This window comes from Trachypithecus francoisi, unplaced genomic scaffold (genome assembly GCF_009764315.1).
Source record: "Trachypithecus francoisi isolate TF-2019V2 unplaced genomic scaffold, Tfra_2.0 Lachesis_group10, whole genome shotgun sequence".
NCBI lineage: Eukaryota > Metazoa > Chordata > Mammalia > Primates > Cercopithecidae > Trachypithecus > Trachypithecus francoisi.
In genome coordinates, this window is record NW_022681455.1 from 96,755,735 (window position 1) to 96,772,239 (window position 16,505).

Below are 16,505 nucleotides of genomic sequence, written 5' to 3' on the forward strand. Positions count from 1 at the left end.
AAAATGCATGGAAGTATCTGGAAATTCTGAGTTTGACAAGTGAGGCGGGGAGTGGGGGCGGGGAGGGTATCTCAATGGCCTCGGCTCCCTGGAGAGCTTGCCCTAGGCCATCCCCATCTGGGTTTAGATGCGTCCAGGCACCCTCAAGGTCCTGAGCCCAGCTTCTTTCTGTCCTTCCACCAGCTCTCACTCAGGCTCAAGGTGGCAGGGCTGGCCCAGGGGAACACAATCCCTTTCTCCTCCAGCATGAGGGCAATCCCCAGGGAGTGGCTGCCAGCCCTGGGTGGAAACACAGGCCACACCACGGGCACAGCCTGACTGGCTACCCTTCATTATTGGGGCGGATACAGCACACTTTCTTTTGTACTCTTGCCCTAAGCCTTGCAAGCATCAGGACTGAGGAAGAACCACTGCCGCGACTGGACCACATTTCGCCTCCACAGCTCCATGAACTCTCTCACTAGAGTGCAGGTCTTACCTGAGCAGAAGTTTCTCCCTCTTCCTGGTCACTGCTTGGCCTTTCCACGGGACTGTTCAATGCAGGTCTGATGCTATCTGACCGCTGGAAGAAAAACAGCACCACAAACAATCCCGAGTCACTCAGAAATCAAATCACAGACTCAGGGAAACCCTGGCGTGCAGAGGGAGCTGTGGTACCCAACCCAGGCTGTAACTCTAAGGAAGTCTACAGCACCACAGAAATTAAAATGCCATAAAGATTAAAAGCAAGACAAAGGAGCCTGGGGCCTAACCTAGAGTTCCAAGTCTTAGAGTCAGCAACTGGCCCCACATTTAGTTTGCTTTTGAATAACAGTAATTAGACAACAAAAACAATGGTAACAGCAGAGAACACGGACTGAACACGTAACTTCGGCATGGCACCAAGGAAAACTGCGACATGACTGTCTCATCTATCTTTACATCCTATGAAACAGGTGCTGTTACTGTCCTTCTAGCCAGTTAAAGATCTCACACAATGCTGCAGACACTCTGGGGACCCGCCTCACCACCTCAGTGCTGGCTGGCCAGTGTCTGTATTTCATTGCCTGAGGACTTTCTGTGGCTGTATGAGGTAGTTCAGCCACCCCCAGAGGCAGACCTCAACCAGTGAGGGAGAGAATTCCTCTGTGAAGACACCAGCTCCTCATCTCCTGCAAGGGATAAGTTCTGCACTGGATCCCAGAGGCCCCAAATGGGAAGGAGCTTCAGCTACCCACAATGGTAACCTGCTTGATAACAAACCCATTACTGGCCACTCTCCCCTCCCCAGCTCACGTCCCCACACACAACCTGTGATCCCTGGGACCACTTCCCAAACTAACTATGGGCATTCAAATCCTTGTCCCAGGGTCCACTTTCAGGGAAATCCACAGCCAACAGCCAGGTCAAAGAGCTGAGAACTGGGAACCACATCTAATATCTCAGCCCATGTGACTGAGTCTATGCTGTTTCCTCTTCAAAGAGTCTCAGGTTTTAGAATTTTATCAATAGATTTCCACATATTTTTACATATTAAAATTGAATAATTTGGGGTAGATTATTCCCTGGTCATATGCAAATTCCATGGTCCTGCCAGAAGGCTCATCTATATCACTTCTTATCACTTCTTATGCTCATCAAAGTAGAGATCTGACCTTTTTAAAAATCAAAAATACCACCTTAGATAGATGAGTGGTAGCTAGGGGAACACCAAACCAGTGTGCAAAGCCAACTAGGGACAAATGGCACAGCTCCTAGAGCAGGGGGTTGGCAAACTACAGCCTGAAGGTCAAGTTCACTACTCTACTCTCCTTACTTATAAATGAGCACAGTCTTGCTCATTTACTTAAATACTATCCATGGCTGCTGTATTACTATGACAGCAGAGTTGAGAAGCAACAAAGATTGTGTGGCCTGAAATGCCTAAAATATTTATTACCTGCCTTTTAAAGAAAAAAATGTTGCCAATCCTTGTCCAATAGGAAACAACACTATGACTTCCTAGACTGGCAAGGGCAGGCTGGTTTGGAGTGTATATTTGAATAACAAGCTACTCAAATACTCACTTTATCTTTGGTGTGTCTGTTCTCAGTTATTCATTAGGCAAAATTAAGAGAGTTGATAGAGGCCAGGCGCGGTGGCTCAAGCCTGTAATCCCAGCACTTTGGGAGGCCGAGACGGGTGGATCACGAGGTCAGGAGATCGAGACCATCCTGGCTAACACGATGAAACCCTGTCTCTACTAAAAAAAAAAAAAAAATACAAAAAACTAGCCGGGCGAGGTGGCGGGCGCCTGTAGTCCCAGCTACTCGGGAGGCTGAGGCAGGAGAATGGCGTGAACCCGGGAGGCGGAGCTTGCAGTGAGCTGAGATCCGGCCACTGCACTCCAGCCTGGGCGACAGAGCGAGACTCCGTCTCAAAAAAAAAAAAGAAAGAAAGAAAGAGAGTTGATAGAAACCCTTCATTAAGTCATAAATGATATTCAGCTGTTAAGTAACTAAAACAGTTAACCTACAGTATTCAATCTTTGTGAAGATAGAATCCATTTATCATGCTTTAAAACCCCTGTGTTTTACCTGTGTAGGAAAAGGTACTTGAATCCGTCCTTCTAAAATGTTGTCTGTTGTTATTTCAACTGAGCGTGTCAGCTGGAGGTCCTGCAGCACTAGATGGTATGGAACCTGGGGAAACATCTCTTGAATCTGATGAGCCTACAGGAATACAAATACAGAGTCCACAGAAACGTTCACTGTCAACAGTTGCTCACTGTCTGGCAGGCTTTGGGCAGTAAATGTGGCATCATGCCCTGAAAACACGGGTAAGGGAGCCACCTTTATTTGGTAGGTTACCTTCACACTGTAGTCTCTTTAGTATTTTTCCAGGAAGCCAAACAGGCAACTGTGGACAGCATCAATTTCAACATAAGAAGAACACAGAAAACCAACTGGATCCCAAGAGACGCTCGGCTAGAATACTCTAGTTTTAAAAAAAGTGTTCATTTTAACTACCATTCGAAAGAGCAATCCCACTACTGAGTATATACCCAAAGGGAAAGAAATCATTATATATAGCTGGGCATGCTGGCTCACTCCTGTAATCCCAGCACTTTGGGAGGCTGAGGCGGGTGGATCACCTGAGGTCGGGAGTTCAAGACCAGCCTGACCAACATGGAGAAACCCCGTCTCTATTAAAAATACAAAATTAGCCAGTCATGGTGGTGCATGCCTGTAATTCCAGCTACTTGGGAGGCTGAGGCAGGAGAATCGCTTGAACCCAGGAGGCGGAGGTTGTGGTGAGCCGAGATCGTGCCATTGCACTCCAGCCTGGGCAAAAAGAGCGAAATTCCGTCTCAAAAAAAAAAAAGAAAACGAAAAAGAAATCATTATATATAAAAGATACCTGTGCTCATATGTTTATTGCAGCACTATTCACAGTACCAAAAATATAGAATCAACCTAAGCATCCTTCAACACAGGATTTGATAAAGAAAATGAGGCACATATATACCATGCAATATTACTCAGCCATACAAAAAAACAAAATCGTATCTTTTGCAGCAACATTGATGAAACTGGAGGCCATTATTCTCAGTGAAATAACTCACGAACATAAAGTCAAATACCGTATGTTCTTATAAGTGGGAGCTAAACAACGAGTATGCATGGCCATCAAGAGTGGAATAACAGACATTGCACTACGAAAGGTGGGAGGGTGGAGGGGGTACGGGGGAAGGGTTGGAAAACTACCTATTTGGTACAATGTTCACTCTTCAGATGACGGTAACACTACAAGCCCAGACTTCACCACTGTGCAATACATGCATGTAAGAAACCTGCACTTGTAACCTGTAAATATAGCAAATAAATAAATGTTTTAAAAGTATTCATTTTAAAGCTCAAAACATCTTGGGTATAAAAATGTGTTTTCCTTTAAGATATAATTCCTAAAGGGAACAAACTTCTGATACACACAGCATGGATAAAATTCAAATACATTATATTAGGTGAAAGAGGTCTGACTCAAAAGCCAGGCGTATGATTCCATTTATATGGCATCTGGAAACAGGTAAAATTATGGGGAAAGAAACTTGGTAAGTGGTCGCCAGGGGCTGAGGGTCTGGGAAGGAAGTGGTTGCCAGAGGCTGAGGGTCAGGAAAGGAAGTGGTTGCCAGGGGCTGAGAGTCAGGGAAGGAAGTGGTTGCGGGGGCTGAGGGTGGGGGAAGGTGGTGACTACAAAAGTGTGTCCGGAATTGGTGGGTTCTCGGTCTCACTGACTTCAAGAATGAAGCTGTGGACCCTCACGGTGAGTGTTACAGTTCTTAAAGATGGTGTGTCCAGTGTTTGTTCCTTCAGACCTTAAGTGCTGATTTGTGTATTTACAAACCCTGAGCTAGACACAGAGTGTTGATTGGTGTATTTACAAACCCTGAGCTAGACACAGAGTGCTGATTGGTGCGTTTATGATCCCTTAGCTAGACACAAAAGTTCTCCAAGTCCCCACTAGCCTCGGGAGCCTAGCTGGCTTCACCTAGTGGATCCAGCAGGGGGGTCGTGGGCAGAGCTGCCTGCCAGTCCCACACCATGCACCCACACTCCTCAGCCCCTGGGCAGTTGATGGGACTGAGCGGGGCAGAGCAGGGGGCGGCTCGGCAGTGCGGGAGCCCACCGCGGGGTCGGGGGGCGGGTTCGGGCATGACGGGCTGCAGGTCCCAAGTCCTGCCCTGCGGGGAGGCAGCTGACGCCCGGGGAGAATTCGAGTGCAGCCCCCAGGCAGACCGGCACTGCTAGGGGACCTGGCGCACTCTCTGCAGCTGCTGGCCCAGGTGCTAAGCCCCTCACTGCCAGGGGCCGGCGGCACCGACCAGCCACTCCAAGTGCGGGCCCGCTGAGCCCACGCCCACCTGGAACTCGCACTGGCCCATGAGCACCGTGAGCAGCCCCAGTTCCCGCACGCACCTCTCCCTCCACACCTCCCCGCAAGCAGAGGGAGCTGGCTCCGGCCTCGACCAGCCCAGAGAGGGGCTCCCACAGTGCCGTGGCGTGCTGAAGGGCTCCTCAAGCGCCGCCAGAGTGGACGCCAAGGCTGAGGAGGCGCCAAGAGTGAGGGCTGCTAGCCATTGTCACCTCTCAAAAGGACACTGTGGAGTTTTGGAGGGTGAGGATCGAACTGTTCCACATCTTGATTATGATGATAGATACACAATTACGTGTTGAACTGGATGTTAAAAAGGGTAAATTTTTACTCTATTTCAATGATGTCTCAATTTAAAAAAAATACATAGAGAATGCAAATTCCTTATATTGCCCTGGAGCTGTAGTTTTCAAACTGTACTCTGGAGACATCTCAGAGTTTAAGTAGGGCTCTAGAGTGGGTGTATGTGTAGAGAGAGCAGGCATAGGCCTGGCCACACCACCATCCATACTTTCATCCAAGCAGCTTTGGATTTTTTTTCCACATATGTAAATTAATTCTATAAATGTTTACATTCAAGGGTTTATTTTTGGAAAAGTTCTAATAACTAAAACAAAAAACAGGAAGAAAAAAATAATCGCCTTAGAGGCACAATAAAGTCCCCCTGAGGTATTAGCTCCTAGGAACGCGTTGTTCTGACTGTAGAAGAAGCAGGGAGTATGTCAACGTCAGGACCTTGAAGGAAAAGGCTGGCACCGAACTCTGCTTAGAGCTCTTGCTGGGGGTGGAATGTTGGCAAGATAAGCAGTGCCCAGGGCCCCCAGGGCCTCCTCGTTCCTGCAGTCGGCTTGTTTATGTAAACATGAGTTGATCATTATTTTCCCAGGTCAGGTCAAACCCAACTGGGCAAGAGTCCATAAAAACCTCTAAAATCAGATAAAATTTCTCTTTATTCTTAAACAGCTTCTCCCTCATTTCCCAAATAAAAAATGCCTAAGATCCATTTTACTAGACCAAAGCTTTTCTACCAGAAAATCCAGCAAGTTAATTATTAGATCTTAATAAAAAATGCATGGTTCCAGTAAATTAGTTGTACCAAAAATAGTCCACTCCAAACCATCACAGAACCGGAGGAAGAACAGCCAGGGCCTGCCTGAGAATTCTAAACTCCAAGAATGGAATTCTGATTCCTAGGAGGGGTGCACACCCTTGAAGTCTGACTTTGTAAAGTAGGCGGGTGGGGTGGTCCAGCTGCAGAGCTTCAACAACTGCCTGGCCCCAAAGAAACCCCACAATGCCTGCCATGAGCCCAGCAGTAGCTGCACTGGGCTACCAAACTCCTAGGCCACCTATGCGCACCAAGATGTCACCTTCACTCTCTGCTGACAGCCCAGCTGAGGTTTAAGGAGAAAGAGGAACCAGGAGAGTCATGCTTCCTTCTTATTTTATTATGGCCCCAAACAGATAAGATTTGCCATCTTAACCATTTGTCAAGTGTAAGTGAGCCCTCAGTACCACTATATAGGTGAGTTTCACAGGCTGATTCAGCCAGCCCTGGATCAAGTGTTACGTTGTTACTGACATGTACTGTATAGTTAGGCCAAGGATGGCTGGGTCTGTACTGAACATGCACAGGCTTTCTTGTCATTATTTCCTAAACAATGCAGTGTGTAACAGCCATTTACACAGCATTTACATTGTATTGGGTATTAGAAGTAGTCTAGAAATGATTCAAAATATATGGAAGATGTATGCAGGTTATATGCAAAGAGTATCCCTCTCCCCCGGCCTTTTTTTTTTTTACCTTAAACTATTAAGGGTTAAAGTGTCCCATCTTGTATCAGAGACTTGAGCATCCATGGACTTCGGTATCTGAAGGAGGGGGTCCTAGAACCAATCCCCAGATATCAAGGGATGACTACATAGTGTGGCAGTGTTAACCACAGGCACATAGCTGTGCAAGAGATCTGAACTTTTTTATCTTGCAAAACTGAAACTATATCTAAGGGAAACACTCCTATTTCACCTCACCCCAGCCCTCCTGCAGCCATCATTCTGCTGTCTGTAAGCGTTTTATGTGGTATTTGTCTTTTTGTAGTAGACTTATTTCATGCAGCATAATGTCCTCCAGGTTCATTCATGCTGCAGCATGCAAGAGGATTCCCTTCCTTTTGAAGTCTGAGTACCATTCCACTGTACAGGTTTGCCATATCTTCCTTATCCATCCATCTCCAGCAGACATTTCAGTTGCTTCCACCCCTTGGCTGTGAGCCACGCCTTCTTTTTAAACCAAATCTCAATATGCCTGTAGCTAGATATCCACCCTTCCTCACAACCCTCTCTCCTGCTCAGCTCCCCACCCTAGCCTAGCTTGTTCTTTCAGTTGACTCTTTTACTTGTTCTGTCCCATCAATCTCTGCCCCTCTGGTGATCATTCCTACGCACATACCAGACGTGCTTTTGAATCTACCCTTTAAAAAAAACAGCCGGACACAGTGGCTCACGCCTGTAATCCCAGCACTTTGGGAGGCCGAGGCAGGTGGATCACTTGAGGTCAGGAGTTCGAGACCATCCTGGCCAACATGGTGAAACCTCCATCTCTACTAAAATACAGAAAATTAGCCAGGTGTGGTGGTGCACGCCTGTAATCCCAGCTACTCGGGAGGCTAAGGCAGGGGAATTGCTTGAACCTGGGAGGCGGAGGTTGCAGTGAGCCAAGATCTCGCCACTGCCCTCCAACCTGGCGAAAGAGCGAGACTTGGTCTTAAAAAAAGGAGGGGGGGGGGCGCGTGGAGGTAAACCTGACTTTTAACTGACAAATTGCTACAGACTCAGTGTAACAACTCTGAGAGGTAAAAATTCCAGGGCACTCAGGCTGAGGGAGCTCCCCTGTAATACTGTGAGATTCGGTGCCAACAGTGATCCTACAAGCATCCCCTCCTGCTTCCAGCACAGGGAAGGGAAAAAGCACCTCAGTGAAATCAGCCAGGACACTGTTCCTAACAACGTCTGCCCTCAGGAGAAACTACTCAACCAGAACCTCATCTGCTGGGGTCTGATTAGAGCTGCACCGACCAGAGGGAACTCCAGTCCACTCGAGCTATCCTGTCCCACAGGAGGAGGGAAACCAGAGAAGTAGGTTGAAGTTCACAGTCCAGAGCGCGGGCTCACTAAAGGATGGAGCCCTAATCCCAGGACTACAGAATACTTCTTTCCCTCCCCCGACACCTACATCACAACAGGCCTGTTCACCACAGTCCCTTTTACACAGTACATCGTGTTCAACTATCATGAAAAAATTATAAGGCATACTAAAATGCAAAAAACACAGTTTGAAGAGGCAGAGCAAGCATCAGAGCCACACAGAGCAGAGATGCTGAAATTAACAGACTGGGAATTTAAAACTATGATTAATATGCAAAGAGCACTAATGGATAAAGTGGACAGCATGCAGGAACAGACGGGCAGCATAAGTAGGCAGATGGAAATCCTAAGAAAGAACCAAAGAGAAGTGCCAGAGACCAGAAACACCAACATGAGTGAAGAATTCCCGTGGCAGGCTTATTAATAGATGGACCCAGTTGAGGGAAGAATCTCTGAGCCTGAGATATACACTTTGAAAATGGAAAAGCAGGCCAGGTGCAGTGGCTCACACCTGTAATCCCAGCATTTTGGGAGGCCAAGGCAGATGGCTCAATTGCGGTCAGGAGTTCAAGACCAGCCTGGGCAACATGGTGAAACCCCACCTCTACTAAAAATACAAAAATTTAGCCAGGCATAGTGGTGCATGCCAGTAGTCCCAGCTACTGGGGAGGGTGAGGCAGAAGAACTGCTTGAACTTGGGAGGTGGAGGTTGCAGTGAGCTGAGATCGTACCACTGCACTCTAGCCTGGGTGACAGAGTAAGACTCCATCTCAAAAAAATGGAAAAGCAGAGAGAATAAAAACTGAAAATAACAGAGCAGAAAATTCAGGAACTGTGGGGCAACTACAAAAGGTGTAAACGCGCTTAATGTGAATCGCAGAAGGAAAAGAGAAAGGAACACAAGAAACATTTGAAATGATAATGGCTGAGAACGTTCCCAAATTAATGTCAGACACCAAACCACAGATCCAGTAATCTTACAGAGTGCCAAGCAGGACAAATGCTAAAAAAAAAAAAAAAAAAAAAAAAGGACACCAAGGATATAAAATCCAAATTATAGATAATCAAAGATTAAGAAAAACACCCTGAAAGAGGCCAGAGGGAAAAACACCTTACCTCTAGAGGAGCAAAGAAGACAGGAATGACATCAAGAGCTCCTCAGAAACCCCACAAGCTTCAAGAAGACAGCGAAGGGAAATATTTAAAGTGTTAAGAAAAGACTCACCAACAGAGAATTCTATACCCCACAAAATTATCCTTCCAAAGTGATGCAGAAACAAAGACTGTCTCAGACAAACCAAAGTTGAGGGAATACGTTGCTGTGAGACCTGCCTTACAAAAAAGGTTAAAAATAAAAACTTGTTGAGAGAGAAAGAAATCGATATAGGTCAGAAAGCTCAGCTCCACATAAAGAAATGAAGAGCATCAAAGAAGGTATAAATAAAGATAAACAAAAACTGTTCCTTAATCTAACAGAACAATCGGTTCAAAATAACAGCAACAGCACATTCAGTTTATGTGTGCTTGTGCGTGTGTGTGCTTATGTACTCATATACAGGTGAAATGAATGACAATGATACAAGGGACAGGAGCAAGGAATTAGGATTGTTTTGTTATCAAAAGGTACTCACACTTCCCATGCAGTGGTACAGTGTTATCTGAAAGTAAACGAATTAGTTGCAAATGTATATTACAAACTCTAGAGCAACCATTAAAACAAGCTTGTCCAACCCATGGCCCACACAGCTTTGAATGCAGCCCAATACAAATTTATTTATTTATTTTTTTTTATTTTTTATTTTTTTTTTTGAGACGGAGTCTCGCTCTGTCGCCCGGGCTGGAGTGCAGTGGCCGGATCTCAGCTCACTGGAAGCTCCGCCTCCCGGGTTTACGCCATTCTCCTGCCTCAGCCTCCCGAGTAGCTGGGACTACAGGCGCCCGCCACCTCGCCCAGCTAGTTTTTGTATTTTTAGTAGAGACGGGGTTTCACCGTGTTAGCCAGGATGGTCTCGATCTCCTGACCTCGTGATCCGCCCGTCTCGGCCTCCCAAAGTGCTGGGATTACAGGCTTGAGCCACCGCGCCCGGCCACAAATTTATAAACTTTCTTAAAACATTATGAGATATTTTTAATTTTTTTTTTTTTTGGCTCATTAGCTATCATTAGTGTTAGTGTATTTTATGTGTGGCCCAAGACAATTCTTCTTCTTCCAACGTGGCCCAGGGAAGCCAAAAGATTGGACAACCTTGCATTAAAACAAGTAAAAAGAAGTATACTAATATGCTAAGAAAGGAGAGAAATGGAATTCTATAAAATGTTCAATTAAAACCACAAGAGGCAGAGAAAGAGTGGAAGACAAAAATAGGAACAAAAAACAAGGGCAACAAATAGAAAACATTAACAAAATTGTAGTTTTTAATCCAAATACATTAATAATCACTTTGAATATCAATGGCTTAAATGTACCAAATAAGAGAGGTTGTCAGAGTAAATAAAAAAAAAACAAGACCTAACTGAATGCTGTTTACAAGAAACCCACTTTAAAACAAAGACACATACAGAGTAAAAGAAAATGGATTAAGAAAAATATACCACACCAACACTAACCAAAAGAAACCAGGAGCAGCTATATTACTTTCACAGAGCAAACATCAAAGCAAGCAAAGTTATCAGGGATGAAGAACAGCATTACAAAATGATCATGGGGTCAATTCTCCAAGAAGACATGGCATCTTTAAAGTATATATACACCTGCTGGGCACAGTGGCTCACGCCTATAATCCCAGTACTCTGGGAGGTCGAGGAAGGCAGATCACTTGAGGTCAAGAGTTTGAGACCAGCCTGGCTAACATGGTGAAACTCGTCTCTACTAAAAATACAAAAATTAGTCGGGTGTGGTGACACATGCCTGTAATCTCAGCTACTCAGGAGGCCAAGGCAGAAGAATCGCTTGAGCCCAGAAGGCAGAGGTTGCGGTGAGCCGTGATCGGGCCACTGCACTCCAGCTTGGGCAACCAAGTGCGGCTCTGTCTCCAAAAAATAAATTACTTAATTAAATTAAATTAATTAATAAAGTATATACACCTAACAACAAAGCATCAGACAAACTGAAGCAAAAATTAAAAGAACCACAAAGAGAAACAAATAGATTTGGAGACTACAACACCTACCACAAATTAACACTCAAGCGGGCAGAAAATCAGTAAGAACATAGCTGAACTCAATACCACCATCAATCAACTGTATACAATCAACATCTGTAGACTACTTCATCCAACAACAGCAGAATACACATTATTCTCAAGCTCACATAGAACATTCAAGACAGACCACAAGCTAGGCCATAAAACACATCTTAATAAATTTAAAAGAAAATAAATTACACAATGTCTGCTCTTAGGGCAGAAATCATTAACAGTAAGAAAACTGGAAAATCCCAAAATACATGAAGATTAAACAACATCTAAATAACACAAAGATCAAAGAAGATATCTCAGGGCAAATTTTAAAATATTTTGAATTAAATGAAAATGAAAACAATTTATCAAAACTGTGAGATGTAGTGAAAGCAGTGCTTGGAGGAAAATGTATAGCACTGAATATATATATTAGAAAAGAAGACATAAACAAGTTTCCATCTTAGAAAATTAGAAATAGAAGAATAAATTAAATCCAAAGTAAGCAGAACAAATAAAAATGAGAGCAGAAGTCAATGAAATTGAAAATAAGGAATCAAGAGAGAAAAATCAATGAAACCAAAAGCTGGTCCTTTGAAAAGATCAATAAAACTGATAAGCCTCTAAGCCAAGCTAACTAAGAAAAAAAGAGAAAGGACCTAAATTACTAATACAAGAAATATTATACAGATCACTTTTTATAATTAGAATTGCCAAAACTTATGCAAGAACAAACAATGTGAAATTGTATACATAATTAATAATCTTCCACAGCAGAAGGCATCAGCCCAGATGAGTTCGCTAGTGAACTCTACCAAACATTTAAGGAAGAAATTATAACAATTCTCTACAATCTCTTTCAGAGGATAGAAGCAGAAGGGATACTTCCTAACTCATACTATAAGGTCAGCATTAATACTAAAACCAGAGAAAGATTACAAGAAAACTCAGACCAATATCTGTCATAAACACATAAGTAAAAATCCTCAATAAAATATTAGCAAATCCAACAATGTATAAAAATAATTATACACTACATCCAAGTGGTATTTATCCCAGGTACGTAAGGCTGGTTCAACATTTGAAAATAAATTAATATAATTCAATATTACCAACAGGCTAAAAAAGAAAAGTAACATGACCTTATCAATAGATGCAGAAAAATCACTCGACAAAATCCAACACCCATTCATGATAAAACCTCTCAGTAAATAGGAATAGAGGGGAACTTTGTCACTGTGATAAAGAATATCTACAAAAACCCTACCACTAACATCATGCTTAATGGTGAGAAACTCAAAGCTTTCACATTAAGATCAGGAACAAGACAAAGATGTCCCATCTAACCAATGCTTTCCAATGTCATCCTGGAAGTCCAAGCTAATACAATAAGACAAGAAAAGGTAAACAGATTGGGAAGGAAGAAATAAAACTCTTCAGATGACATGCTCGTCTATGTAGAAAATCTGGAAGAACTGATAAAAATACTCTTGGAACTAATAAGCAATTACAGCAAAGTTGTGAGTACAAGGTTAACAATACTACAGTCAATTGCTTTCCTATATACAGAAACGAGCCAAGTGGAATTTGAAATTAAAAACGCAGTATGCTTTATATTAATCCCCACAAAACAAAATATTTAGGACAAAATACATGTAAGATCTATATGAGGAAAATTATAAAATCTTGATAAATGATAACAAAGAAGAATGAAATAAATGGAGAGACAGTCCATGCTCATGGACAGAAAGACTAAATATTGTCAAGATGTCCATTCTTCCCAACTTGACGTACAGATTCAATGCAGTCCCAATCAATATTCCAGCAAGTTATTTTGTGGATATTGACAAAATGATTCTAAAGGTTATATGAAGAGACAAAAGACTCAGGATAGCCAATACAATATTGAAGAAGAACAAAGTTGGAGGATATGACACTGCCTGTCTAAAAGACTTGTTACAAAGCTACAGCAATCAAGACTATGTGGTATTGGCAAAAGAGCAAATAGATCAATGGAACAGAATAGAGAGCCCAGAACTAAACCCACATAGTTAGCTGATTTTCAACAGAAGAGCAAAGGCAATACAACAGAGAAAAGATACCCTTTTCAATAAATGGTGCTATAACTGGCCATTCACATGCAAAAAAATAATCTAGGCACAGCCCTTATACTCTTCACAATAACTCAAAATGGATCACAGGCCTAAATGTAAAATGCAAAACTATAATGCCCCTAGAAGATAACAGAGAAATAAATATCCTAGGGTATGGCAATGACTTTTTAGATACACCACCAACAGCACGATTCATGAAAGAAAGTAATTGATAAGCTGGACTTCATTAAAAGTAAAAAGTTCTGCAAAAGACAGTGTCAAAAATAAGATGACAAGCCACAGACTGGGAGAAAATACTTGTAAAAGACACATCTGATAAAGGACTGCTATCCAAAATATACAAAGAATTTTTAAAGCTCAACAATAAAAAAACAAACAACCTCGTCAAAAAAATGGGTATAAGACCTTAATAGATACTTCACCAAAGATAGATATACAAATGGCAAATAACAATATAACAGGTTGCTCCACATCATATGTCATTAGATAAATGCAAATTAAAACAAGACGCCACTACATATGTATTAGAATAGCCAAAATCTGGAACACTGACAACACCAAATGCTGGAGGATGTAGACTAATGGGAACTCTCATTCACTGCTGGTGAGAACGCAAGATGATACAGCCACTCGGGAGGGCAATTTGGCAGCTTCTAAGAAAACTAAACAATTTTACCATTTGATCTAGCAATCATGCTGTTTAGCATTTGTATTAGTCCATTTTCACACTGCTGATAAAGACATACCCCAGACTGGCAATTTACAAAAACAAGAGGTTTCATCAACTTACAGTTCCACATGGCTGGGAAGGCCTCAGGATCATGGCAGAAGGCAAGGAGGAGCAAGTCACATCTTACATGGATGGTGGCAGGCAAAGAGAGAGAGCTTGTGCAGGTGAACTCCTCTTTTTAAAACGATCATATCTCGTGAGACTTATTCACTATCACAATAACGGCAGGAGAAAGACCTGCCCCCATGATTCAGCTACCTCCTACCAGGTCCCTTCCACAAAACATGGGAATTCAAGATGAGTCTGGGGTGGGGACACAGTCAACCATATCATCCCGCCCCGGCCCCTCCCAAATCTCATGTCCTTACATTTCAAAACCAATCACACCTTCCCAACAGTCCCCCAAAGTGTTAACTTATTTCAGCATTAATTCAAAAGTCCACAGTCCAACATCTCATCTGAGATAAGGCAAGTCCTTTCTGTCTATGAGTCTGTAAAATCAACAGCAAGTTAGCTACTTCCTAGATACAATAGGGATATACACATTGGGTAAATACAGCCATTCCAAATGGGAGAAATTGGCCAAAACAAAAGGGCTACAGGCCACATGCAAGTCCGAAATAAGGTACGGCAGTCAAACCTTAAAGCTCCAAAATGATCTCCTTTGAATCCATGTCTCACATCTGGGTCACGCTGACTGCAAGAGATGGGTTTCCATGGTCTTGGGCAGCTCCACCCCTGTGGCTGCTGTGCAGGGTACAGCCTCCCTCTCGGCTGCTTTCATGGACTGGCGTTGAGTGTCTGCAGCTTTTCCAGGTGCACAGTGCAAGCTGTCAGTGGATCTACCATTCTGGGGTCTGGAGGACAGTGGCCCTCCTCTCACAGCTCCACTAGGCGGTGCCCCAGCAAGGACTCTGTGTAGGGGCTCTGATCCCACATTTCCCTTCTGCACTGCCCTAGCAGAGGTTCTCCATGAAGGCCCCGCCCCGCCCCTGCGCCAAACTTCTGCCTGGGCATCCAGGTGTTTCCATACATCTTCTGAAATCTAGGCAAAGGTTCCCAACCCCAATTCTTGACTTCTGTGCACTTGCAGCCTGAAGGCTGCCAAGGCTTGGGGCTTGCACCCTCTGAAGCCAGAGGCCCAAGCTGTACATTGGCCCCTTTCAGCCATGGCTGGAGCAGCTGAGACATAGGGCACCAAGTCCCTAGGCTGCACACAGCACAGGGACCCTGAGCCCCACCCACGAAACCATGTTTTCCTCCTAGGCCTCTGGGCCTGTGATGAGAGGGGCTGCTGTGAAGATGCCCTGCAGATATTTTCCCCATTGTCTTGGAGATTAACATTCAGCCCCTGGTTACTTATGCAAATTTCTGCAGCCAGTTTGAATTTCTCCTCAGAAAATGGGATTTTCTTTTCTTCTTTTTTTTTTTTGAGACGGAGTCTCGCTCTGTCCCCCAGGCTGGAGTGCAGTGGTGCGGTCTCGGCTCACTGCAAGCTCTGCCTCTCGGGATCATGCCATTCTCCTGCCTCAGCCTCCTGAGTAGCTGGGACTACAGGCGCCCACCACTGTGCCCAGCTAATTTTTTTTGTATTTTTAGTAGAGACGAGGTTTCACCGTGGTCTCAATCTCCTGACCTTGTGATCTGCCCGCCTCGGCCTCCCAAAGTGCTGGGATTACAGGCGTGAGCCACTGCGCCTGGCCAGGATTTTCTTTTCTATCCCACTGTCAAGCTGCAAACTTTCCAAACTTTTATGCTGTTTCCCTTTTAAAACTGAATGCCTTTAACAGCACCCAAGTCACCTCCTGAATGCTTTGCTGCTTAGAAATTTCTTCTGCCAGATACCCTAAATCATCTCTCTCAAGTTCAAAGTTCCCCAAATCTCGAAGGCAGAGGCAAAATGCTGCCATTCTCTTTGCTAAAACATAATAAGAGTCACCCTTGCTCCAGTTCCCAACAAGTTCCTCATCTCCATCTGAGACCACCTCAGCCTTGATTTCATTGTCCATATCATTATCAGCATTTTGGTCAAAGCCATTCAACAAGTCTCTAGGGAGTTCCAAACTTTCCCACATTTTCCTGTCTTCTCCTGAGCCCTCCAAACTGTTCCAACCCCTGCCTGCTAGCTAGTTCCAAAGTTGCTTCCACATTTTCGGGTATCTACAGCAGCACCCCACTCCTGGTACCAATTTACTGTATTAGTCCATTTTCACGCAGCTAATAAAGACATACCCAAGACTGGACAATTTACAAAAGAAAGAGGTTTAATGGACGTTCAACATGGCTGGGGAGGCCTCACAATCATGATGGAAGGCAAGGAGGAGCAAGTCATATCTTATGTGGATGGCGGCAGGCAAAGAGAGAAAGCTTGTGCAGGGAAATCCTCTTTTTAAAACCATCAGATCTTGTGAGACTTATTCCCTATCACAAGAACAGCATGGGAAAGACCTG

The 16,505-nt window shown here is 43.9% G+C and overlaps 1 protein-coding gene and 1 long non-coding RNA gene across 5 annotated transcripts in view; one reads left to right on the plus strand and one right to left on the minus strand.

Moving 5' to 3' along the window:
- Nucleotides 1-16,505, minus strand: part of AMFR (autocrine motility factor receptor) — a 60,827-nt gene that overhangs the window by 5,196 nt on the left and 39,126 nt on the right. For 2 of the 4 annotated variants that reach the window (XM_033218443.1, XM_033218445.1), the window contains exons 11-13: nt 9,666-9,692; nt 2,556-2,690; nt 479-562 (exon numbers count right to left, since the gene is read on the minus strand). In XM_033218443.1, the coding sequence (XP_033074334.1) occupies nt 479-562; nt 2,556-2,690; nt 9,666-9,692 (246 nt within the window). The remainder of the gene's footprint in view (nt 1-478; nt 563-2,555; nt 2,691-9,665; nt 9,693-16,505) is intronic. The other 2 variants (XM_033218444.1, XM_033218446.1) reach the window with 1 other exon arrangement.
- Nucleotides 4,224-14,868, plus strand: LOC117087810. Its single transcript, XR_004438922.1, has 3 exons — nt 4,224-4,338; nt 10,037-10,040; nt 14,853-14,868. It is a non-coding gene; the product is annotated as an uncharacterized LOC117087810 (long non-coding RNA).